General features: G+C 46.2%; 1 protein-coding gene across 1 annotated transcript in view; it reads right to left on the bottom strand.

Moving 5' to 3' along the window:
- Positions 1-24,000, bottom strand: part of LOC139421326 (myosin, heavy chain 14, non-muscle) — a 97,602-nt gene that overhangs the window by 18,902 nt on the left and 54,700 nt on the right. Inside the window, exons 17-29 of the mRNA XM_071172096.1 lie at positions 22,284-22,398; positions 20,961-21,029; positions 19,780-19,982; positions 17,847-17,968; positions 17,595-17,664; positions 17,314-17,474; positions 16,286-16,394; positions 16,047-16,178; positions 12,067-12,273; positions 11,571-11,708; positions 1,007-1,130; positions 679-850; positions 147-504 (exon numbers count right to left, since the gene is read on the bottom strand). Coding sequence (XP_071028197.1) covers positions 147-504; positions 679-850; positions 1,007-1,130; positions 11,571-11,708; positions 12,067-12,273; positions 16,047-16,178; positions 16,286-16,394; positions 17,314-17,474; positions 17,595-17,664; positions 17,847-17,968; positions 19,780-19,982; positions 20,961-21,029; positions 22,284-22,398 — 1,980 coding nt within the window. The remainder of the gene's footprint in view (positions 1-146; positions 505-678; positions 851-1,006; positions 1,131-11,570; positions 11,709-12,066; positions 12,274-16,046; positions 16,179-16,285; positions 16,395-17,313; positions 17,475-17,594; positions 17,665-17,846; positions 17,969-19,779; positions 19,983-20,960; positions 21,030-22,283; positions 22,399-24,000) is intronic.

The following is a 24,000-nucleotide window of genomic DNA, read 5'->3' as shown; positions in this document are numbered from 1 at the left end:
TAGAAACACTATGTTACAGACGTCTCAGTGACCAGTCTTCAGAGAGAGAATAACATGCAGGAGTCACTACCGATACTGTACTGAGGGAATAACACACGCAATATGCAGAGAGTCACTGCATAGGCTACATTCTGTGTGTGACTCACCCGCTTGCTGTTGTCCAGTTGTTCCTGCAGGTTGTCTATGGCAGAGCAGTGCTTGACTCTGAGCTCTGAGAGCTGGGCCTCGTGACGTCTCGTCTCCCCCTCAACACACCTCTGGAGCTCCCCCAGCTCTGCCTCTCTACGAGACCTGAGTTCCTGCTGGGCCGCCGTGGTGTCCAGTGTGTCTTCCAGCTCTGTCCTCAAGGCCTCCAGCTCCTCCCCCAGGTCTCTCCTCTGTTTCTCTGCCCTCTCTCTCATCCCTCGTTCATTCTCCACTTCCTCCTTCAGCTCTGACACCTGAGACATGGCCTCTCTCAGAGCCCTCTGAGCCTCAGTCCTTCGTGCACCCTCCTCCTCCAACCTGGGAGAAAGAGAGAGAGAAGTCAAATATGGTGTTCCGCAGGGCACTGTGCTGGAACCGTTTTGATTACCATTATCAAGAGAGAAAGCAGTTTTGTAACACTATGCAAATGAGGGGGTTGATATTTCCACTCTTCTCAAGGTGTGTGAATATACAGTATAGACTTCCTCTCACCTCCCCTGTAGGGTTGTGATATCTTTCTCTCTCTGAGCCAGGGTGCCCCTGAGTTCAGCGGACAGTAGTCCCAGGTCAGAGAGCTGCTCCTGGGCTTCCACGGCTTCTCCCTCCATCCTCCTCCTCCACTTCTCCTGCTCCAGACGACCCTGCTCCTCACGCTTCAACCGATCTACAGGAGCGAGGGGGAAGAAGAGAAAGAAAATAGAAAATAATGAATACCAGGACAAGTATCTGAAACAGTGTTGAGTGTGCAGCAAGTTCATCAAATGTATGTCATAACGTCAAGTATGCATAACAAGTGCCATCAGTTAGGAACAAGCTTTACCTTCCAGGTCAGCAATGACTGCTTCCTGTTTGTTTTTCAGTTTGTTGAGACTCTTGGTCTTCTCCTCTTCCTCGGACAGTGAGTCTGTCACCTCATTCAACCTCTCCTCCAGGTGCTTCTTCTCCTGAGAGACAGAGACAACATGGATAAATGAAGTTCCAGCTGAGTGAACCCTGGGTTAGTCAGCTTCTATAAATCCCTTCAGTCCTGTCCAGCTGAGTGAACCCTGGGTTAGTCAGCTTCTATAAATCCATTCAGTCCTGTCCAGCTGAGTGAACCCTGGGGTAGTCAGCTTCTATAAATCCCTTCAGTCCTGTCCAGCTGAGTCAACCCTGGGTAGGTCAGCTTCTATAAATCCCTTCAGTCCTGTCCAGCTGAGTGAACCCTGGGTTAGTCAGCTTCTATAAATCCATTCAGTCCTGTCCAGCTGAGTCAACCCTGGGTAGGTCAGCTTCTATAAATCCCTTCAGTCCTGTCCAGCTGAGTCAACCCTGGGTAGGTCAGCTTCTATAAAGCCCTTCAGTCCTGTCCAGCTGAGTGAACCCTGGGTAGGTCAGCTTCTATAAAGCCCTTCAGTCCTGTCCAGCTGAGTCAACCCTGGGTAGGTCAGCTTCTATAAAGCCCTTCAGTCATGTCCAGCTGAGTGAACCCTGGGGTAGTCAGCTTCTATAAAGCCCTTCAGTCCTGTCCAGTTGAGTCAGCCCTGGGTTAGTCAGCTTCTATAAAGCCCTTCAGTCCTGTCCAGCTGAGTCAACCCTGGGTTAGTCAGCTTCTATAAAGCCCTTCAGTCCTGTCCAGCTGAGTCAACAATGGGTTAGTCAGCTTCTATAAAGCCCTTCAGTCCTGTCCAGCTGAGTCAACCCTGGGTTAGTCAGCTTCTATAAAGCCCTTCAGTCCTGTCCAGCTGAGTCAACCCTGGGTTAGTCAGCTTCTATAAAGCCCTTCAGTCCTGTCCAGCTGAGTCAACCCTGGGTTAGTCAGCTTCTATAAAGCCCTTCAGTCCTGTCCAGCTGAGTCAACCCTGGGTTAGTCAGCTTCTATAAAGCCCTTCAGTCCTGTCCAGCTGAGTCAACCCTGGGTTAGTCAGCTTCTATAAAGCCCTTCAGTCCTGTCCAGCTGAGTCAACCCTGGGTTAGTCAGCTTCTATAAAGCCCTTCAGTCCTGTCCAGCTGAGTGAACCCTGGGTTAGTCAGCTTCTATAAATCCCTTCAGTCCTGTCCAGCTGAGTGAACCCTGGGTTAGTCAGCTTCTATAAATCCATTCAGTCCTGTCCAGCTGAGTGAACCCTGGGGTAGTCAGCTTCTATAAATCCCTTCAGTCCTGTCCAGCTGAGTCAACCCTGGGTAGGTCAGCTTCTATAAATCCCTTCAGTCCTGTCCAGCTGAGTGAACCCTGGGTTAGTCAGCTTCTATAAATCCATTCAGTCCTGTCCAGCTGAGTCAACCCTGGGTAGGTCAGCTTCTATAAATCCCTTCAGTCCTGTCCAGCTGAGTCAACCCTGGGTAGGTCAGCTTCTATAAATCCCTTCAGTCCTGTCCAGCTGAGTCAACCCTGGGTAGGTCAGCTTCTATAAAGCCCTTCAGTCCTGTCCAGCTGAGTGAACCCTGGGTAGGTCAGCTTCTATAAAGCCCTTCAGTCCTGTCCAGCTGAGTCAACCCTGGGTAGGTCAGCTTCTATAAAGCCCTTCAGTCATGTCCAGCTGAGTGAACCCTGGGGTAGTCAGCTTCTATAAATCCCTTCAGTCCTGTCCAGCTGAGTCAACCCTGGGTAGGTCAGCTTCTATAAAGCCATTCAGTCCTGTCCAGCTGAGTGAACCCTGGGTTAGTCAGCTTCTATAAATCGCTTCAGTCCTGTCCAGCTGAGTCAACCCTGGGTAGGTCAGCTTCTATAAAGCCCTTCAGTCCTGTCCAGCTGAGTCAACCCTGGGTTAGTCAGCTTCTATAAAGCCCTTCAGTCCTGTCCAGATGAGTCAACCCTGGGTTAGTCAGCTTCTATAAAGCCCTTCAGTCCTGTCCAGCTGAGTCAACCCTGGGTTAGTCAGCTTCTATAAAGCCCTTCAGTCCTGTCCAGCTGAGTGAACCCTGGGTTAGTCAGCTTCTATAAATCCCTTCAGTCCTGTCCAGCTGAGTGAACCCTGGGTTAGTCAGCTTCTATAAATCCATTCAGTCCTGTCCAGCTGAGTGAACCCTGGGGTAGTCAGCTTCTATAAATCCCTTCAGTCCTGTCCAGCTGAGTCAACCCTGGGTAGGTCAGCTTCTATAAATCCCTTCAGTCCTGTCCAGCTGAGTGAACCCTGGGTTAGTCAGCTTCTATAAATCCATTCAGTCCTGTCCAGCTGAGTCAACCCTGGGTAGGTCAGCTTCTATAAATCCCTTCAGTCCTGTCCAGCTGAGTCAACCCTGGGTAGGTCAGCTTCTATAAATCCCTTCAGTCCTGTCCAGCTGAGTCAACCCTGGGTAGGTCAGCTTCTATAAAGCCCTTCAGTCCTGTCCAGCTGAGTGAACCCTGGGTAGGTCAGCTTCTATAAAGCCCTTCAGTCCTGTCCAGCTGAGTCAACCCTGGGTAGGTCAGCTTCTATAAAGCCCTTCAGTCATGTCCAGCTGAGTGAACCCTGGGGTAGTCAGCTTCTATAAATCCCTTCAGTCCTGTCCAGCTGAGTCAACCCTGGGTAGGTCAGCTTCTATAAAGCCCTTCAGTCATGTCCAGCTGAGTGAACCCTGGGGTAGTCAGCTTCTATAAATCCCTTCAGTCCTGTCCAGCTGAGTCAACCCTGGGTAGGTCAGCTTCTATAAATCCCTTCAGTCCTGTCCAGCTGAGTCAACCCTGGGTAGGTCAGCTTCTATAAAGCCCTTCAATCATGTCCAGCTGAGTGAACCCTGGGGTAGTCAGCTTCTATAAATCCCTTCAGTCCTGTCCAGCTGAGTCAACCCTGGGTTAGTCAGCTTCTATAAAGCCCTTCAGTCCTGTCCAGTTGAGTCAACCCTGGGTTAGTCAGCTTCTATAAAGCCCTTCAGTCCTGTCCAGCTGAGTGAACCCTGGGTTAGTCAGCTTCTATAAATCCCTTCAGTCCTGTCCAGCTGAGTCAACCCTGGGTAGGTCAGCTTCTATAAAGCCCTTCAATCATGTCCAGCTGAGTGAACCCTGGGGTAGTCAGCTTCTATAAATCCCGTCAGTCCTGTCCAGCTGAGTCAACACTGGGTTAGTCAGCTTCTATAAAGCCCTTCAGTCCTGTCCAGTTGAGTCAGCCCTGGGTTAGTCAGCTTCTATAAAGCCCTTCAGTCCTGTCCAGCTGAGTCAACCCTGGGTTAGTCAGCTTCTATAAAGCCCTTCAGTCCTGTCCAGCTGAGTCAACCCTGGGTTAGTCAGCTTCTATAAAGCCCTTCAGTCCTGTCCAGCTGAGTCAACCCTGGGTTAGTCAGCTTCTATAAAGCCCTTCAGTCCTGTCCAGCTGAGTCAACCCTGGATTAGTCAGCTTCTATAAAGCCCTTCAGTCCTGTCCAGCTGAGTCAACCCTGGGTTAGTCAGCTTCTATAAAGCCCTTCAGTCCTGTCCAGCTGAGTCAACCCTGGGTTAGTCACCTTCTATAAAGCCCTTCAGTCCTGTCCAGCTGAGTCAACCCTGGGTTAGTCAGCTTCTATAAAGCCCTTCAGTCCTGTCCAGCTGAGTCAACCCTGGGTTAGTCAGCTTCTATAAAGCCCTTCAGTCCTGTCCAGCTGAGTGAACCCTGGGTTAGTCAGCTTCTATAAATCCCTTCAGTCCTGTCCAGCTGAGTGAACCCTGGGTTAGTCAGCTTCTATAAATCCATTCAGTCCTGTCCAGCTGAGTGAACCTTGGGGTAGTCAGCTTCTATAAATCCCTTCAGTCCTGTCCAGCTGAGTCAACCCTGGGTAGGTCAGCTTCTAGAAATCCCTTCAGTCCTGTCCAGCTGAGTGAACCCTGGGTTAGTCAGCTTCTATAAATCCATTCAGTCCTGTCCAGCTGAGTCAACCCTGGGTAGGTCAGCTTCTATAAATCCCTTCAGTCCTGTCCAGCTGAGTCAACCCTGGGTAGGTCAGCTTCTATAAATCCCTTCAGTCCTGTCCAGCTGAGTCAACCCTGGGTAGGTCAGCTTCTATAAAGCCCTTCAGTCCTGTCCAGCTGAGTGAACCCTGGGTAGGTCAGCTTCTATAAAGCCCTTCAGTCCTGTCCAGCTGAGTCAACCCTGGGTAGGTCAGCTTCTATAAAGCCCTTCAGTCATGTCCAGCTGAGTGAACCCTGGGTTAGTCAGCTTCTATAAATCGCTTCAGTCCTGTCCAGCTGAGTCAACCCTGGGTAGGTCAGCTTCTATAAAGCCCTTCAGTCCTGTCCAGCTGAGTCAACCCTGGGTTAGTCAGCTTCTATAAAGCCCTTCAGTCCTGTCCAGCTGAGTCAACCCTGGGTTAGTCAGCTTCTATAAAGCCCTTCAGTCCTGTCCAGCTGAGTCAACCCTGGGTTAGTCAGCTTCTATAAAGCCCTTCAGTCCTGTCCAGCTGAGTCAACCCTGGGTTAGTCAGCTTCTATAAAGCCCTTCAGTCCTGTCCAGCTGAGTCAACCCTGGGTTAGTCAGCTTCTATAAAGCCCTTCAGTCCTGTCCAGCTGAGTGAACCCTGGGTTAGTCAGCTTCTATAAATCCCTTCAGTCCTGTCCAGCTGAGTGAACCCTGGGTTAGTCAGCTTCTATAAATCCATTCAGTCCTGTCCAGCTGAGTGAACCCTGGGGTAGTCAGCTTCTATAAATCCCTTCAGTCCTGTCCAGCTGAGTCAACCCTGGGTAGGTCAGCTTCTATAAATCCCTTCAGTCCTGTCCAGCTGAGTGAACCCTGGGTTAGTCAGCTTCTATAAATCCATTCAGTCCTGTCCAGCTGAGTCAACCCTGGGTAGGTCAGCTTCTATAAATCCCTTCAGTCCTGTCCAGCTGAGTCAACCCTGGGTAGGTCAGCTTCTATAAATCCCTTCAGTCCTGTCCAGCTGAGTCAACCCTGGGTAGGTCAGCTTCTATAAAGCCCTTCAGTCCTGTCCAGCTGAGTGAACCCTGGGTAGGTCAGCTTCTATAAAGCCCTTCAGTCCTGTCCAGCTGAGTCAACCCTGGGTAGGTCAGCTTCTATAAAGCCCTTCAGTCATGTCCAGCTGAGTGAACCCTGGGGTAGTCAGCTTCTATAAATCCCTTCAGTCCTGTCCAGCTGAGTCAACCCTGGGTAGGTCAGCTTCTATAAATCCCTTCAGTCCTGTCCAGCTGAGTCAACCCTGGGTAGGTCAGCTTCTATAAAGCCCTTCAATCATGTCCAGCTGAGTGAACCCTGGGGTAGTCAGCTTCTATAAATCCCTTCAGTCCTGTCCAGCTGAGTCAACCCTGGGTTAGTCAGCTTCTATAAAGCCCTTCAGTCCTGTCCAGTTGAGTCAACCCTGGGTTAGTCAGCTTCTATAAAGCCCTTCAGTCCTGTCCAGCTGAGTCAACCCTGGGTTAGTCAGCTTCTATAAAGCCCTTCAGTCCTGTCCAGCTGAGTCAACCCTGGGTAGGTCAGCTTCTATAAATCCCTTCAGTCCTGTCCAGCTGAGTCAACCCTGGGTAGGTCAGCTTCTATAAAGCCCTTCAGTCCTGTCCAGCTGAGTGAACCCTGGGTAGGTCAGCTTCTATAAAGCCCTTCAGTCCTGTCCAGCTGAGTCAACCCTGGGTAGGTCAGCTTCTATAAAGCCCTTCAGTCATGTCCAGCTGAGTGAACCCTGGGGTAGTCAGCTTCTATAAATCCCTTCAGTCCTGTCCAGCTGAGTCAACCCTGGGTAGGTCAGCTTCTATAAATCCCTTCAGTCCTGTCCAGCTGAGTCAACCCTGGGTAGGTCAGCTTCTATAAAGCCCTTCAATCATGTCCAGCTGAGTGAACCCTGGGGTAGTCAGCTTCTATAAATCCCTTCAGTCCTGTCCAGCTGAGTCAACCCTGGGTTAGTCAGCTTCTATAAAGCCCTTCAGTCCTGTCCAGTTGAGTCAACCCTGGGTTAGTCAGCTTCTATAAAGCCCTTCAGTCCTGTCCAGCTGAGTCAACCCTGGGTTAGTCAGCTTCTATAAAGCCCTTCAGTCCTGTCCAGCTGAGTCAACCCTGGGTTAGTCAGCTTCTATAAAGCCCTTCAGTCCTGTCCAGCTGAGTCAACCCTGGGTTAGTCAGCTTCTATAAAGCCCTTCAGTCCTGTCCAGCTGAGTCAACCCTGGGTTAGTCAGCTTCTATAAAGCCCTTCAGTCCTGTCCAGCTGAGTCAACCCTGGGTTAGTCAGCTTCTATAAAGCCCTTCAGTCCTGTCCAGCTGAGTCAACCCTGGGTTAGTCAGCTTCTATAAAGCCCTTCAGTCCTGTCCAGCTGAGTCAACTCTGGGTTAGTCAGCTTCTATAAAGCCCTTCAGTCCTGTCCAGCTGAGTCAACCCTGGGTTAGTCAGCTTCTATAAAGCCCTTCAGTCCTGTCCAGCTGAGTGAACCCTGGGTTAGTCAGCTTCTATAAATCCCTTCAGTCCTGTCCAGCTGAGTGAACCCTGGGTTAGTCAGCTTCTATAAATCCATTCAGTCCTGTCCAGCTGAGTGAACCCTCGGGTAGTCAGCTTCTATAAAGCCCTTCAGTCCTGTCCAGCTGAGTCAACCCTGGGTAGGTCAGCTTCTATAAATCCCTTCAGTCCTGTCCAGCTGAGTGAACCCTGGGTTAGTCAGCTTCTATAAATCCATTCAGTCCTGTCCAGCTGAGTCAACCCTGGGTAGGTCAGCTTCTATAAATCCCTTCAGTCCTGTCCAGCTGAGTCAACCCTGGGTAGGTCAGCTTCTATAAATCCCTTCAGTCCTGTCCAGCTGAGTCAACCCTGGGTAGGTCAGCTTCTATAAAGCCCTTCAGTCCTGTCCAGCTGAGTGAACCCTGGGTAGGTCAGCTTCTATAAAGCCCTTCAGTCCTGTCCAGCTGAGTCAACCCTGGGTAGGTCAGCTTCTATAAAGCCCTTCAGTCATGTCCAGCTGAGTGAACCCTGGGGTAGTCAGCTTCTATAAATCTCTTCAGTCCTGTCCAGCTGAGTCAACCCTGGGTAGGTCAGCTTCTATAAATCCCTTCAGTCCTGTCCAGCTGAGTCAACCCTGGGTAGGTCAGCTTCTATAAAGCCCTTCAATCATGTCCAGCTGAGTGAACCCTGGGGTAGTCAGCTTCTATAAATCCCTTCAGTCCTGTCCAGCTGAGTCAACCCTGGGTTAGTCAGCTTCTATAAAGCCCTTCAGTCCTGTCCAGCTGAGTCAACCCTGGGTTAGTCAGCTTCTATAAAGCCCTTCAGTCCTGTCCAGCTGAGTCAACCCTGGGTTAGTCAGCTTCTATAAAGCCCTTCAGTCCTGTCCAGCTGAGTCAACCCTGGGTTAGTCAGCTTCTATAAAGCCCTTCAGTCCTGTCCAGCTGAGTCATCCCTGGGTTAGTCAGCTTCTATAAAGCCCTTCAGTCCTGTCCAGCTGAGTCAACCCTGGGTTAGTCAGCTTCTATAAAGCCCTTCAGTCCTGTCCAGCTGAGTCAACCCTGGGTTAGTCAGCTTCTATAAAGCCCTTCAGTCCTGTCCAGCTGAGTCAACCCTGGGTTAGTCAGCTTCTATAAAGCCCTTCAGTCCTGTCCAGCTGAGTCAACCCTGGGTTAGTCAGCTTCTATAAAGCCTTTCAGTCCTGTCCAGCTGAGTCAACCCTGGGTTAGTCAGCTTCTATAAAGCCCTTCAGTCCTGTCCAGTTGAGTGAACCCTGGGTAGGTCAGCTTCTATAAAGCCCTTCAGTCCTGTCCAGCTGAATCAACCCTGGGTTAGTCAGCTTCTATAAAGCCCTTCAGTCCTGTCCAGCTGAGTCAACCCTGGGTAGGTCAGCTTCTATAAAGCCCTTCAGTCCTGTCCAGTTGAGTGAACCCTGGGTAGGTCAGCTTCTATAAAGCCCTTCAGTCCTGTCCAGCTGAGTCAACCCTGGGTTAGTCAGCTTCTATAAAGCCCTTCAGTCCTGTCCAGCTGAGTCAACCCTGGGTTAGTCAGCTTCTATAAAGCCCTTCAGTCCTGTCCAGCTGAGTCAACCCTGGGTTAGTCAGCTTCTATAAAGCCCTTCAGTCCTGTCCAGCTGAGTCAACTCTGGGTTAGTCAGCTTCTATAAAGCCCTTCAGTCCTGTCCAGCTGAGTCAACCCTGGGTTAGTCAGCTTCTATAAAGCCCTTCAGTCCTGTCCAGCTGAGTGAACCCTGGGTTAGTCAGCTTCTATAAATCCCTTCAGTCCTGTCCAGCTGAGTGAACCCTGGGTTAGTCAGCTTCTATAAATCCATTCAGTCCTGTCCAGCTGAGTGAACCCTCGGGTAGTCAGCTTCTATAAAGCCCTTCAGTCCTGTCCAGCTGAGTCAACCCTGGGTAGGTCAGCTTCTATAAATCCCTTCAGTCCTGTCCAGCTGAGTGAACCCTGGGTTAGTCAGATTCTATAAATCCATTCAGTCCTGTCCAGCTGAGTCAACCCTGGGTAGGTCAGCTTCTATAAATCCCTTCAGTCCTGTCCAGCTGAGTCAACCCTGGGTAGGTCAGCTTCTATAAATCCCTTCAGTCCTGTCCAGCTGAGTCAACCCTGGGTAGGTCAGCTTCTATAAAGCCCTTCAGTCCTGTCCAGCTGAGTGAACCCTGGGTAGGTCAGCTTCTATAAAGCCCTTCAGTCCTGTCCAGCTGAGTGAACCCTGGGTTAGTCAGCTTCTATAAATCCATTCAGTCCTGTCCAGCTGAGTGAACCCTCGGGTAGTCAGCTTCTATAAAGCCCTTCAGTCCTGTCCAGCTGAGTCAACCCTGGGTAGGTCAGCTTCTATAAATCCCTTCAGTCCTGTCCAGCTGAGTGAACCCTGGGTTAGTCAGATTCTATAAATCCATTCAGTCCTGTCCAGCTGAGTCAACCCTGGGTAGGTCAGCTTCTATAAATCCCTTCAGTCCTGTCCAGCTGAGTCAACCCTGGGTAGGTCAGCTTCTATAAAGCCCTTCAGTCCTGTCCAGCTGAGTCAACCCTGGGTAGGTCAGCTTCTATAAAGCCCTTCAGTCCTGTCCAGCTGAGTGAACCCTGGGTAGGTCAGCTTCTATAAAGCCCTTCAGTCCTGTCCAGCTGAGTCAACCCTGGGTAGGTCAGCTTCTATAAAGCCCTTCAGTCATGTCCAGCTGAGTGAACCCTGGGGTAGTCAGCTTCTATAAATCTCTTCAGTCCTGTCCAGCTGAGTCAACCCTGGGTAGGTCAGCTTCTATAAATCCCTTCAGTCCTGTCCAGCTGAGTCAACCCTGGGTAGGTCAGCTTCTATAAAGCCCTTCAATCATGTCCAGCTGAGTGAACCCTGGGGTAGTCAGCTTCTATAAATCCCTTCAGTCCTGTCCAGCTGAGTCAACCCTGGGTTAGTCAGCTTCTATAAAGCCCTTCAGTCCTGTCCAGTTGAGTCAACCCTGGGTTAGTCAGCTTCTATAAAGCCCTTCAGTCCTGTCCAGCTGAGTCAACCCTGGGTTAGTCAGCTTCTATAAAGCCCTTCAGTCCTGTCCAGCTGAGTCAACCCTGGGTTAGTCAGCTTCTATAAAGCCCTTCAGTCCTGTCCAGCTGAGTCAACCCTGGGTTAGTCAGCTTCTATAAAGCCCTTCAGTCCTGTCCAGCTGAGTCATCCCTGGGTTAGTCAGCTTCTATAAAGCCCTTCAGTCCTGTCCAGCTGAGTCAACCCTGGGTTAGTCAGCTTCTATAAAGCCCTTCAGTCCTGTCCAGCTGAGTCAACCCTGGGTTAGTCAGCTTCTATAAAGCCCTTCAGTCCTGTCCAGCTGAGTCAACCCTGGGTTAGTCAGCTTCTATAAAGCCCTTCAGTCCTGTCCAGCTGAGTCAACCCTGGGTTAGTCAGCTTCTATAAAGCCTTTCAGTCCTGTCCAGCTGAGTCAACCCTGGGTTAGTCAGCTTCTATAAAGCCCTTCAGTCCTGTCCAGTTGAGTGAACCCTGGGTAGGTCAGCTTCTATAAAGCCCTTCAGTCCTGTCCAGCTGAATCAACCCTGGGTTAGTCAGCTTCTATAAAGCCCTTCAGTCCTGTCCAGCTGAGTCAACCCTGGGTAGGTCAGCTTCTATAAAGCCCTTCAGTCCTGTCCAGTTGAGTGAACCCTGGGTAGGTCAGCTTCTATAAAGCCCTTCAGTCCTGTCCAGCTGAGTCAACCCTGGGTAGGTCAGCTTCTATAAAGCCCTTCAGTCCTGTCCAGCTGAGTCAACCCTGGGTTAGTCAGCTTCTATAAAGCCCTTCAGTCCTGTCCATTTGTGTCAACCCTGGGTTAGTCAGCTTCTATAAAGCCCTTCAGTCCTGTCCAGCTGAGTGAACCCTGGGTAGGTCAGCTTCTATAAAGCCCTTCAGTCCTGTCCAGTTGAGTGAACCCTGGGTTAGTCAGCTTCTATAAAGCCCTTCAGTCCTGTCCAGTTGAGTGAACCCTGGGTAGGTCAGCTTCTATAAAGCCCTTCAGTCCTGTCCAGGATGAGGTAAGTGTTCCAGTTAAATGCGGTCCAGGGTTTATACTGTAGCCAGTGTAACTATGGTTACCTTGCTGAGGCGGTCTCTCTGTTCTCCAGTGCTCAGCATCTCTGTCTCCAGACTCTTGACCTTGGTCTCCAGGGTAACCTTCTCCAACTGGAGGCGCTGTCTGGCCGACTCCTCCTCCTCCAACTGCTCCTCAAGATCCTGAGGAGGAGAGAGGAGAGAAGGAGGGAAATGGGAGGAGAGAAATGGAGGAGAGGAGGAGAGAGGGAGAGGGGAGGAGAGAAGGAGGGAGAGGGAAGAGAGGAGGAGAGAGGGAGAGGGGAGGAGAGAAGGAGGGAGAGGGGAGGAGAGGAGGAGAGAAGGAGGGAGAGGGGAGGAGAGAAGGAGGGAGAGGTAGAGAAATGAAGAGAAGAGGAGTGACAGAACATTAGAGAGACTGAGAGATCCAGTTATTCAGCAGAGCCTTTCATCTAAAGTTCCAAAACAATGCTGCTCTCTTCCTCATTATCATGTGCTTCATGTCCCCTTCTCTGTCTTCCACTCTCCCACTGTCCTGTACCGTCACGTGCTGCTGCATCTTCTTCTTCTCATTGGTCATCTGAACCCCCCTCTCCTCCTCCTCCTCCAATCGTCCCTCCAGCTCCCCCAGGATTTCCTCCAACTCCTGCTTCCTGCTGACCAGTCTGGCCCTCATCTCCTCCGCCTCAGCAAACAGCTCCGCCTCCGCCTGCAGCTGGTCTGTCAGCACCGCCTTCTCCTCCATCAGCTAGGAACCAGGAATGAGAGGGGAGAAAGGGACAGGGAGGTAAGTGTTCTGGTCTCTCTACCTGCTGGTGCTTTATTATCAGATGTGTTGTACACACACAGAGAGAGAGAGAGAGAGAGAGAGAGAGAGAGAGAGAGAGAGAGAGAGAGAGAGAGAGAGAGAGAGAGAGATAGATAAACCTCCAGATAGATAGATACACCTCCAGATAGATAGATAAACCTCCAGAGAGATAGATAAACATCCAGAGAGATAGATAAACATCCAGAGAGATAGATACACCTCCAGAGAGATATATAGATACACCTCCAGATAGATAGATAAACCTCCAGAGAGATAGATACACCTCCAGATCGATAGATAAACATCCAGATAGATAAACCTCCAGATAGATAAATAGATAAACCTCCAGATAGATAGATAGATAGATAAACCTCCAGATAGATAGATAGATAAAACTCCAGATAGATAGATAGATAAACCTCCAGATAGATAAATAGACCTCCAGATAGATAAATAGATAAACCTCCAGATAGATAAATAGATAAACCTCCAGATAGATAAATACATAAACCTCCAGATAGATAAACAGATAAACCTCCATATAGATAAATAGATAAACCTCCAGATATATAGATAGATAAACCTCCAGATAGATAAACAGAGAAACCTCCAGATAGATAAATAGATAAACCACCAGATAGATAGATTGATAGATAGATAAACCTCCAGATAGATAGATAGATAAACCTCCAGATAGATAAACAGATAAACCTCCATATAGATAAATAGATAAACCTCCAGATATATAGATAGATAAACCTCCAGATAGATAAACAGAGAAACCTCCAGATAGATAAATATATAAACCTCCAGATAGATACATAGATAAACCTCCAGATATATAGATAAACCTCCAGATAGATTGATAAACCTTCAGATAGATAAATAGATAAACCTCCAGATAGATAGATTGATAGATAGATAAACCTCCAGATAGATAGATAGATACAACTCCAGATAGATAAACCTCCAGAGAGATAGATACACCTCCAGATCGATAGATAAACATCCAGATAGATAAACCTCCAGATAGATAAACAGATAAACCTCCATATAGATAAATAGATAAACCACCAGATAGATACATAGATAAACCTCCAGATAGATAAACAGATAAACCTCCAGATAGATAAATAGATAAACCACCAGATAGATAGATAGATAAACCTCCAAATAGATAAATAGATAAACCTCCAGATAGATAGATTGATAGATAGATAAACCTCCAGATAGATAGATAGATACAACTCCAGATAGATAGATAAACCTCCAGATAGATAAATAGATACACCTCCAGATAGATAAATAGATACATCTCCAGATAGATATATAAACCTCCAGATAGATAGATAGATAAACCTCCAGATAGATACATATATAAACATCCAGATAAATAGATAAACCTCCAGATAGATACATAGAGAAACCTCCAGATAGATAAATAGATAAACCTCCAGATAGATAGATAGATAAACCTCCAGATAGATAAATAGATAAACCTCCAGATAGATAAATAGATAAACCTCCAGATAGATAAATAGATAAACCTCCAGATAGATAAATAGATAAACCTCCAGATAGATAGATAAATAGATAAACCTCCAGATAGATAGATAAATAGATAAACCTCCAGATAGATAAATAGATAAACCTCCAGATAGATAGATAAACCTCCAGATATATATATATATAAATCTCCAGATAGATAAATAGATAAACCTCCAGAAAGATAAATAGATAAACCTCCAGATATATATATATATATAAACCTCCAGATAGATAAATAGATAAACCTCCAGATAGATAAATAGATAAACCTCCAGATAGATAAATAGATAAACCTCCAGATAGATAAATAGATAAACCTCCAGATAGATAAATAGATAAACCTCCAGAAATATAAATAGATAAACCTCCAGATATATATATATATAAACCTCCAGATAGATACATAGATAAACCTCCAGATATATAAATAGATAAACCTCCAGAAAGATAAATAGATAAACCTCCAGATAGATACATAGATAAACCTCCAGATATATAGATAGATAAACCTCCAGATAGATAAATAGATAAACCTCCAGATAGATAAATAGATAAACCTCCAGATAGATAAATAGATAAACCTCCAGAAAGATAAATAGATAAACCTCCAGATAGATACATAGATAAACCTCCAGATATATAAATAGATAAACCTCCAGATAGATACATAGATAAACATCCAGATAAATAGATAAACCTCCAGATAGATAAATAGATAAACCTCCAGATAGATAGATAGAGAAACATCCAGAAAGATACATAGAGAAACCTCCAGATATATAGATAGAGAAACCTCCAGATATATAGATAGAGAAACCTCCAGATATATAGATAGAGAAACCTCCAGATATATAGATAGAGAAACCTCCATATATATATATATATATAAACCTCCAGATAGATAAATAGATAAACCTCCAGAAAGATTAATAGATAAACCTCCAGATAGATAAATAGATAAACCTCCAGAAAGATAAATAGATAAACCTCCAGATAGATACATAGATAAACATCCAGAAAGATACATAGAGAAACCTCCAGATATATAGATAGAGAAACCTCCAGATATATAGATAGAGAAACCTCCAGATATATATATATATAAACCTCCAGATAGATAAATAGATAAACCTCCAGAAAGATAAATAGATAAACCTCCAGATAGATATATAAACCTCCAGATAGATAAATAGATAAACCTCCAGAAAGATAAATAGATAAACCTCCAGATAGATACATAGATAAACCTCCAGATAGATAAATAGATAAACCTCCAGATAGATAAATAGATAAACCTCCAGATAGATAAATAGATAAACCTCCAGATAGATAAACAGATAAACCTCCATATAGATAAATAGATAAACCTCCAGATATATAGATAGATAAACCTCCAGATAGATAAACAGAGAAACCTCCAGATAGATAAATAGATAAACCACCAGATAGATAGATTGATAGATAGATAAACCTCCAGATAGATAGATAGATAAACTTCCAGATAGATAAACAGATAAACCTCCATATAGATACATAGATAAACCTCCAGATATATAGATAGATAAACCTCCAGATAGATAAACAGAGAAACCTCCAGATAGATAAATAGATAAACCTCCAGATAGATACATAGATAAACCTCCAGATATATAGATAAACCTCCAGATAGATAGATAAACCTTCAGATAGATAAATAGATAAACCTCCAGATAGATAGATTGATAGATAGATAAACCTCCAGATAGATAGATAGATACAACTCCAGATAGATAAACCTCCAGAGAGATAGATACACCTCCAGATAGATAGATAAACATCCAGATAGATACATAGATAAACCTCCAGATAGATAAATAGATAAACCTCCAGAAAGATAAATAGATAAACATCCAGATAGATACATAGATAAACCTCCAGATAGATACATAGATAAACATCCAGAAAGATACATAGAGAAACCTCCAGATATATAGATAGAGAAACCTCCAGATATATAGATAGAGAAACCTCCAGATATATAGATAGAGAAACCTCCAGATAGATAGATAGAGAAACCTCCAGATATATAGATAGAGAAACCTCCAGATAGATAGATAGAGAAACCTCCAGATATATAGATAGAGAAACCTCCAGATAGATAGATAGAGAAAGGAAAGGTGTGTTACCTGTATGTGCTTCTTGTCCAGATCAGTGTAGTCCTGTTCCACTCTGGTCAGGTTGTCTTTAGCATTCTTAAGCTCCGCCTCCCTCACCTGGATCTCCTCGTCCTGACGAGTCACCTGCAGCAGAGGCTTCACCTGGGGGGCACGGGTCAGAGGTCACAGGTTAGGTCACATACCTGTGCTAGAGTGTGTATGTGTGTGTGTGTGTGTGTGTGTATGTGTGGGTATGTGTGTGTGTGTACCTTGGTGAACAGCCTCCACCATTGCCAGTTCCTGAGTTTGAGGTAGGCAGCACAGTTCCTCTGCATTACTCTCATAGCACTCAGCTGCTGCTGCTTCTTCAGGAAGGCCCTACAGAGAGATTCAACACAGATAAAGAAAACACAGAGAGAGACAGAGAGAGTCAACACAGAGAGACACAGAGAGAGAGACAGAGAGAGAGACAGAGTCAACACAGAGAAAGAGACAGAGAGTCAACACAGAGAGAGAAAACACAGAAAGAGAGAGACAGAGAGAGTCAACACAGAGAGAGAAAACACAGAGAGAGACAGAGAGAGACACAGAGAGTAAACACAGAGAGAGAAAACACAGAGAGAGAGAGAGAGACAACACAGAGAAAGAAAACACAGAGAGAGTCAACACAGAGAGAGAAAACAGAGAGAAAACACAGAGAGAAAGACAGAGAGAGAGAAAGAGCGAGAGACAGAGAGTCAACACAGAGAGAGACAGAGAGAGAAAACACAGAGAAAGACAGAGAGACAAAGAGAGTCAACACAGAGAGACAGAGAGAGAGAGTCAACACAGAGAGAGAGACAGAGAGAGTCAACTCAGAGAGACAGAGAGTCAAGACAGAGAGTCAACAGAGAGAGAAAAAGAGTCAACTAAGAGAGAGACAGAGAGAGTCAACACAGAGAGAAAGAGTCAACACAGAGAGAGACAGAGTCAACAGAGAGAGAGACAGAGAGACAGAGTCAACAGAGAGAGAGTCAACTCAGAGAGAGAGACAGAGAGAGTCAACACGGAGAGATAGACAGAGAGACAGAGAGTCAACAGAGTGAGAGAGAGTCAACTCAGAGAGAGAGACAGAGTCAACACAGAGAGAGAGACAGAGAGAGTCAAATCAGAGAGAGAGACAGAGATAGTCAATACAGAGAGAGAGACAGATAGTCAACACAGAGAGAGAGACAGAGAGAGTCAACACAGAGAGAGAGACAGAGAGAGTCAACACAGAGAGAGAGACAGAGAGACAAAGACACACACTAAAACACACCTGCGTGCGAGGAATCCTCGGGCAGCGCTCTGGAAGCGTATGATGGTGTCAGTGATCTTCAGGTCTCTCTCCTCCTCCAGGTGACCTAAGACTCCAGCCCTGAAGAACACTTTGCTCTGCCCAACTCTGAACAGGTTACGGTCCAGCTCCAACGCACTGATCTGGAGACAGAGAGAGGACGGATACAAAGTTGAAATCACGTCCATATATGCATGTGCTTCAACACATAGGGCCCTATTTTGGTAAACGACAGTACAGCTTAGCTGTTCAATGGGACTCACCATGAGTTCACAGGCCTGCTTCCCGTCCATGAAGGTACGAGGGATAGCATTAGGAGTCAGGATCTCATACCTACAGGAAGAGACAGAGAGACTGGGACTGTGTTCTCTACATGACAACGTCAACTGACAGGCGAATGTGTGTTTCTGTGGGTGTGAGACAAACGGTTACGATAGCCATCATGATAGCCATCATTGTGGATGTTAAGTGTTTCCTCTTGCCAGACACACACACACACCCCTGCCCCATGTTACCTCTGTCTGAACTCCTGGAAGGGGATGCGGTTGGGGAAGCCCTGTCTGCAGATACGGATCCCCTCTAAGACTCCATTACACCTCAGCTGGTCCAGAACAAGATGGGGAGTCAGCTTACCAGACTGACAGACAGAGAGAGAGAGAGAGAGAGAGAGAGAGAGACTTCACAAAATGGGACAAACACCAAATTGAGACTCTGCATGCAGAATTCTGCAAAAATATCCTCCGTGTGCAACGTAGAACACCAAATAATGCATGCAGGGCAGAATTATGCCGATACCCACTAATTATCAAAATCCAGAAAAGAGCTGTTAAATTCTACAACCACCTAAAAGGAAGCGATTCCCAAACCTTTTATAACAAAGCCATCACCTACAGAGAGATGAACCTGGAGAAGAGTCCCTAAGCAAGCTGGTCCTGGGGCTCTGTTCACAAACACAAACACACCCCACAGAGCCCCAGGACAGCAGCACAATTAGACCCAACCAAATCATGAGAAAACAAAAAGATAATTACTTGACACATTGGAAAGAATTAACAAAAAAACAGAGCAAACTAGAATGCTATTTGGTCCTAAACAGAGAGTACACAGTGGCAGAATACCTGTCCACTGTGACTGACCCAAACTTAAGGAAAGCTTTGACTATGTACAGACTCAGTGAGCATAGCCTTGCTATTGAGAAAGGCCGCCGTAGGCAGACCTGGCTCTCAAGAGAAGACAGGCTATGTGCAGACTGCCCACAAAATGAGGTGGAAACTGAGCTGCACTTCCTAACCTCCTGCCCAATGTATGACCATATTAGAGAGACATATTTCCCTCAGATTACACAGATCCACAAAGAATTCAAAAACAAATCCAATTTTGATAAACTCCCATATCTACTGGGTGAAATTCCACAGTGTGCCATCACAGCAGCAAGATGTGTGACCTGTTGCCACAAGAAAAGGGCAACCAGTGAAGAACAAACACCATTGTAAATACAACCCATATTTATGCTTATTTATTTTCCCTTGTGTACTTTAACTATTAGTACATTGTTACAACACTGTATATATATATATATATATATATATATATATATATATATATATATATATATATATATATATATATATATATAATATGACATTTGTAATGTCTTTATTGTTTTGAAACTTCTGTATGTATAATGTTTACTGTTAATTTTTATTGTTTATTTCACTTTTGTACAATATCTACCTCACTTGCTTTGGCAATGTTAACACGTTTCCCATGCCAATAAAGCCCCTTGAATTGAATTGAAAGAGAGCGAGATGAAAGACAGACACAGACAGACAGACAGACAGACAGACAGACAGACAGACAGACAGACAGACAGACAGAGAGAGAGAGAGAGAGAGGGAGAGGGAGAGGGAGAGAGAGAGAGAGAGAGGGAGATGAAAGACAGACACAGAGAGACAGACACAGAGAGACAGACAGACAGAGAGAGAAAGAGAGAGAGAGAGAGAGAGATGAAAGACTGACACAGAGAGACAGTCAGAGAGACAGTCAGACAGACAGACAGACAGACAGACAGACAGACAGACAGACAGACAGACAGACAGACAGAGAGAGAGAGAGAGAGAGAGAGAGAGAGGGAGAGGGAGAGGGAGAGGGAGAGAGAGAGAGAGAGAGAGAGAGAGAGGGAGATGAAAGACAGACACAGAGAGACAGACACAGAGAGACAGACAGACAGAGAGAGAAAGAGAGAGAGAGAGAGAGAGATGAAAGACAGACACAGAGAGACAGTCAGAGAGACAGTCAGAGAGAGTAGGGTTATAACCTGTGGTTGAATATATAGTCTGTCTGTTTGAGAGATAGAGGGAAATCAATCAATAGCCTGGCTGTGTGTGCATCCTAACCCTCCCCTCTCTTCTCCCCCTCCTCCTCTCCTCTCTTCCTCTCCTCTCTCACCTTCTTCTCGTGGTTGGGGATGATACAGCGGAGGAAGTTCGGGTTGGTGTTGCGTAGTGTTGCCATCAGCTTGGTGAGGGACTCCTTGTAGAGCTGACCCACGGTCCTGAACATCCCCTTCTTAGTCTTCAGCCCCGCCCCGAAGTTGACCGGCCCACTGTTGGTGTCGTTGGACACCTGGTCCAGCCCTACGGGCCTCTCCACTACACGCAGAGGACGTCACAGTTAGAACAGCTCTGATTGGTGGGTTGGTGGTGGAGGGACCAGAGCTACAGACATGAATTTGGCCAACTAGGTTAGAGATTTGGAACGGGCTCCATGTTGGTGGGAGAGGTTTCAGTTAACACTGTAGTTAGAATGCAAATGACAATGTTAGTGTCATGGGCGGCTTGGTGCCAACATGGAAGACAGTTTATCAAACTCTGTATATCCGTGGCTCTGGTTGGGGCCATTGTGATGCCAGAGAAAATGGAGAAACTAATATAGGGCTTTTTCAGGATCTGAAATGTTGCAGGAGGTTTCTCTGTGGTCAATGTTTCTTGACCATACTTGCTGTTTTGTAAAAACACGTGTAGCAAAACCGTTTGCAACTGTTTAAGTATTCTGAACGTAGCCCTGGTGAGGATGTGAGAGCAGTGCCTTGTGGTTTATGGAGCTTCTATAGAAATGAAGTGAATTCCTTCAGAATGTTGCAAAAGATTTCAAAAAGCAACGCATGAACACCAGACCATCACAGCACGGTCACTAAAAGCAAATCAACAACAACAACAACAACAACAACTAAGTACAAATGTAAAGTGAGATAAATAGAAAAGAGTTGAGTAAGAAATGTATACTGAAACAGAGTTGAGAAGTATTCAGAGGACAACAGTAACAACATGGTACTAAACATGACACTACGAACTACACCACTCACACACAACACAACACACACACCACAACACACACACCACAACACACACACCACTCACACACACCACTCACACACAACACAACACAACACACCAGGGGTCTACCAGACACTACGAACTACACCACTCACACACAACACAACACAACACACCAGGGGTCTACCAGGCACTACGAACTACACCACAACACACCAGGGGTCTACCAGGCACTAGGGGGGGGGGGGGGGGGGGGGGGGGGGGTGAAACAAGCAGACGTAGGAAGAAACCTACTGTCAGAGCCATTGGTCTGCAGTGTGGCATAGGAGTCAAAGAAATATACTCGAGGAAGAGTCTGAATATCTGAGGTAGGAGAGGAGGAAGTCAAAATGGAAAAAAGAGGAGGGACAGAGGGAGAAGAAGGTGGACAGAGGGAGAAGAAGGTGGACAGAGGGAGAAGAAGGTGGACAGAGGGAGAAGAAGGTGGACAGAGGGAGAAGGTGGACAGAGGGAGAAGAAGGTGGACAGAGGGAGAAGAAGGTGGACAGAGGGAGAAGAAGGTGGACAGAGGGAGAAGAAGGTGGACAGAGGGAGAAGAAGGTGGACAGAGGGAGAAGGTGGACAGAGGGAGAAGAAGGTGGACAGAGGGAGAAGGTGGACAGAGGGAGAAGAAGGTGGACAGAGGGAGAAGAAGGTGGACAGAGGGAGAAGAAGGTGGACAGAGGGAGAAGGTGGACAGAGGGAGAAGAAGGTGGACAGAGGGAGAAGAAGGTGGACATAGGGAGAAGAAGGTGGACAGAGGGAGAAGAAGGTGGACAGAGAGAGAAGAAGGTGGACAGAGGGAGAAGAAGGTGGACAGAGGGAGAAGAAGGTGGACAGAGGGAGAAGAAGGTGGACAGAGGGAGAAGAAGGTGGACAGATGGAGAGGAAGGTGGACAGAGGGAGAAGAAGGTGGACAGAGGGAGAAGAAGGTGGACAGAGGGAGAAGAAGGTGGACAGAGGGAGAAGGTGGACAGAGGGAGAAGAAGGTGGACAGAGGGAGAAGAAGGTGGACAGAGGGAGAAGAAGGTGGACAGAGGGAGAAGAAGGTGGACAGAAGGAGAAGAAGGTGGACAGAGGGAGAAGAAGGTGGACAGAGGGAGAGGAAGGTGGACAGAGGGAGAGGAAGGTGGACAGAGGGAGAAGAAGGTGGACAGAGGGAGAGGAAGGTGGACAGAGGGAGAATAAGGTGGACAGAGGGAGAAGAAGGTGGACACAGAGGAAAGAAAGAGTGACAAGGGAAAAAAGAACAGGACAGTGGAGAAGGGAGGAGGGAGTGAGAGAATAATTTGAGTTGAAGATAAACAGAGAAGGGAACGAGAGGGGAGAGAAAACAGTGAGAGGAGGGCAGATACAAATAGAAGAGAAGAGTAGTAGAGAGAGAAATACAGCTGTTAGTTCATTCTGGGGAAGCAGTATTATGCTGTGAATCAAACAGATATGGGGGAATCCTCATAGGTGGATTTCACCTGTCTATTAGAAACAGTTAGGTCAGTGCCATTTCTGACTAACACTTTGATAAAGGGACCAAGTATTAAGTATTTGTTGACCCTGTGTGTGTGTGTGTGTGTGTCGTACCCTCTCTCCAGAGCTCAGAGATGAAGTGATCAGAGGACTGGTGGAGGAGAGACGCTATGTTGTCATTCAGAGGATCCATGTTCTTCACCAGCCAATCATCTGCCTTATAGTCCACCTGACAGGAGAAGAGAAAGGGAGAAAGAAAGAGAGAGGGAGAGACAGAGGGAGAGAGAGAGAGAGAGAGAGAGGGAGAGAGAGAGACAGAGAGAGGGAGAGAAAAGTATCTTAACAGAGGAAATTATCAAAAGGAAATGATCTTAACAGAGAAAAATGTCCTCCTGTGTGCTACCTATATCCCCCCACTAAAATCCCCATACTTTAATGAAGACAGCTTCTCCATCCTGGAGGGGGAAATCAATCATTTCCAAGCCCAGGGACATGTACTAGTCTGTGGCGACCTAAATGCCAGAACCGGACAAGAACCTGACACCCTCAGCACACAGGGGGACAAACACCTGCCTGCAAGTCACAGCATTCCCTCCCACATATGCCCCCCTAGACACAACTATGACAACATAACAAACAAAAACGGGTCACAACTCCTGCAGCTCTGTCGCACGCTGGGTATGTACATAGTCAATGGTAGGCTTCCAGGGGACTCCTATGGTAGGTACACCTATAGCTCAGACTACTTTATCACCGACCTCAACCCAGAGTCTCTCAGAGCGTTCACAGTCAGCCCACTGACACCCCTATCAGACCACAGCAAAATCACAGTCTACTTGAACAGAGCAATACTCAAGCATGAGGCATCGAAGCCAAAGGAACTGAGTAACATTAAGAAATGCTATAGATGGAAGGAATGCAGTTAGGAAACCTACCAAAAAACAATTAGGCCACAACAAATTCAATCCCTTTTAGACAATTTCCTGGGTAAAACGTTCCACTTCAATAGTGAAGGTGTAAACTTGGCAGTAGAAAATCTTAACAGTATATTTGACCTCTCAGCTTCCCTATCAAATCTAAAAATCTCAAATAGAAAACCGAAGAAAATGAACAACAATGACAAATGGTTTGATGAAGAATGCAAAAATCTAAGAAAGAAATTGAGAAACCTGTCCAACCAAAAACATAGAGACCCGGAAAACCTGAGTCTACGCCTTCACTATGGTGAATCACTAAAACAATACAGAAATACACTACGGAAAAAGAAGGAACAGTATGTCAGAAATCAGCTCAATGTAATTGAAGAATCTATAGACTCTAACCACTTCTGGGAAAATTGGAAAACACTAAACAAACAACAACACGAAGAATTATCTATCCAAAATGGAGATGTATGGGTAAACCACTTCTCCAATCTTTTTGGCTCTATAACAAAGAATAAAGAGCAAAAACGTATACATGATCAAATACAAATCTTAGAATCAACTATTAAAGACTACCAGAACCCACTGGATTCTCCAATTACCTTGAACGAGTTACAGGACAAAATAAAAACCCTCCAACCCAAAAAGGCCTGTGGTGTTGATGGTATCCTTAATGAAATGATCAAATATACAGACAACAAATTCCAATTGGCTATACTAAAACTCTTTAACATCATCCTTAGCTCTGGCATCTTCCCCAATATTTGGAACCAAGGACTGATCACCCCAATCCACAAAAGTGGAGACAAATTTGACCCCAATAACTACCGTGGAATATACGTCAACAGTAACCTTGGGAAAATCCTCTGCATTATCATTAACAGCAGACTCGTACATTTCCTCAATGA

Source organism: Oncorhynchus clarkii, chromosome 2 (genome assembly GCF_045791955.1).
Source record: "Oncorhynchus clarkii lewisi isolate Uvic-CL-2024 chromosome 2, UVic_Ocla_1.0, whole genome shotgun sequence".
In the NCBI taxonomy this organism is placed as follows: domain Eukaryota; kingdom Metazoa; phylum Chordata; class Actinopteri; order Salmoniformes; family Salmonidae; genus Oncorhynchus; species Oncorhynchus clarkii.
This window is presented reverse-complemented; position numbering and strand designations above follow the sequence as displayed.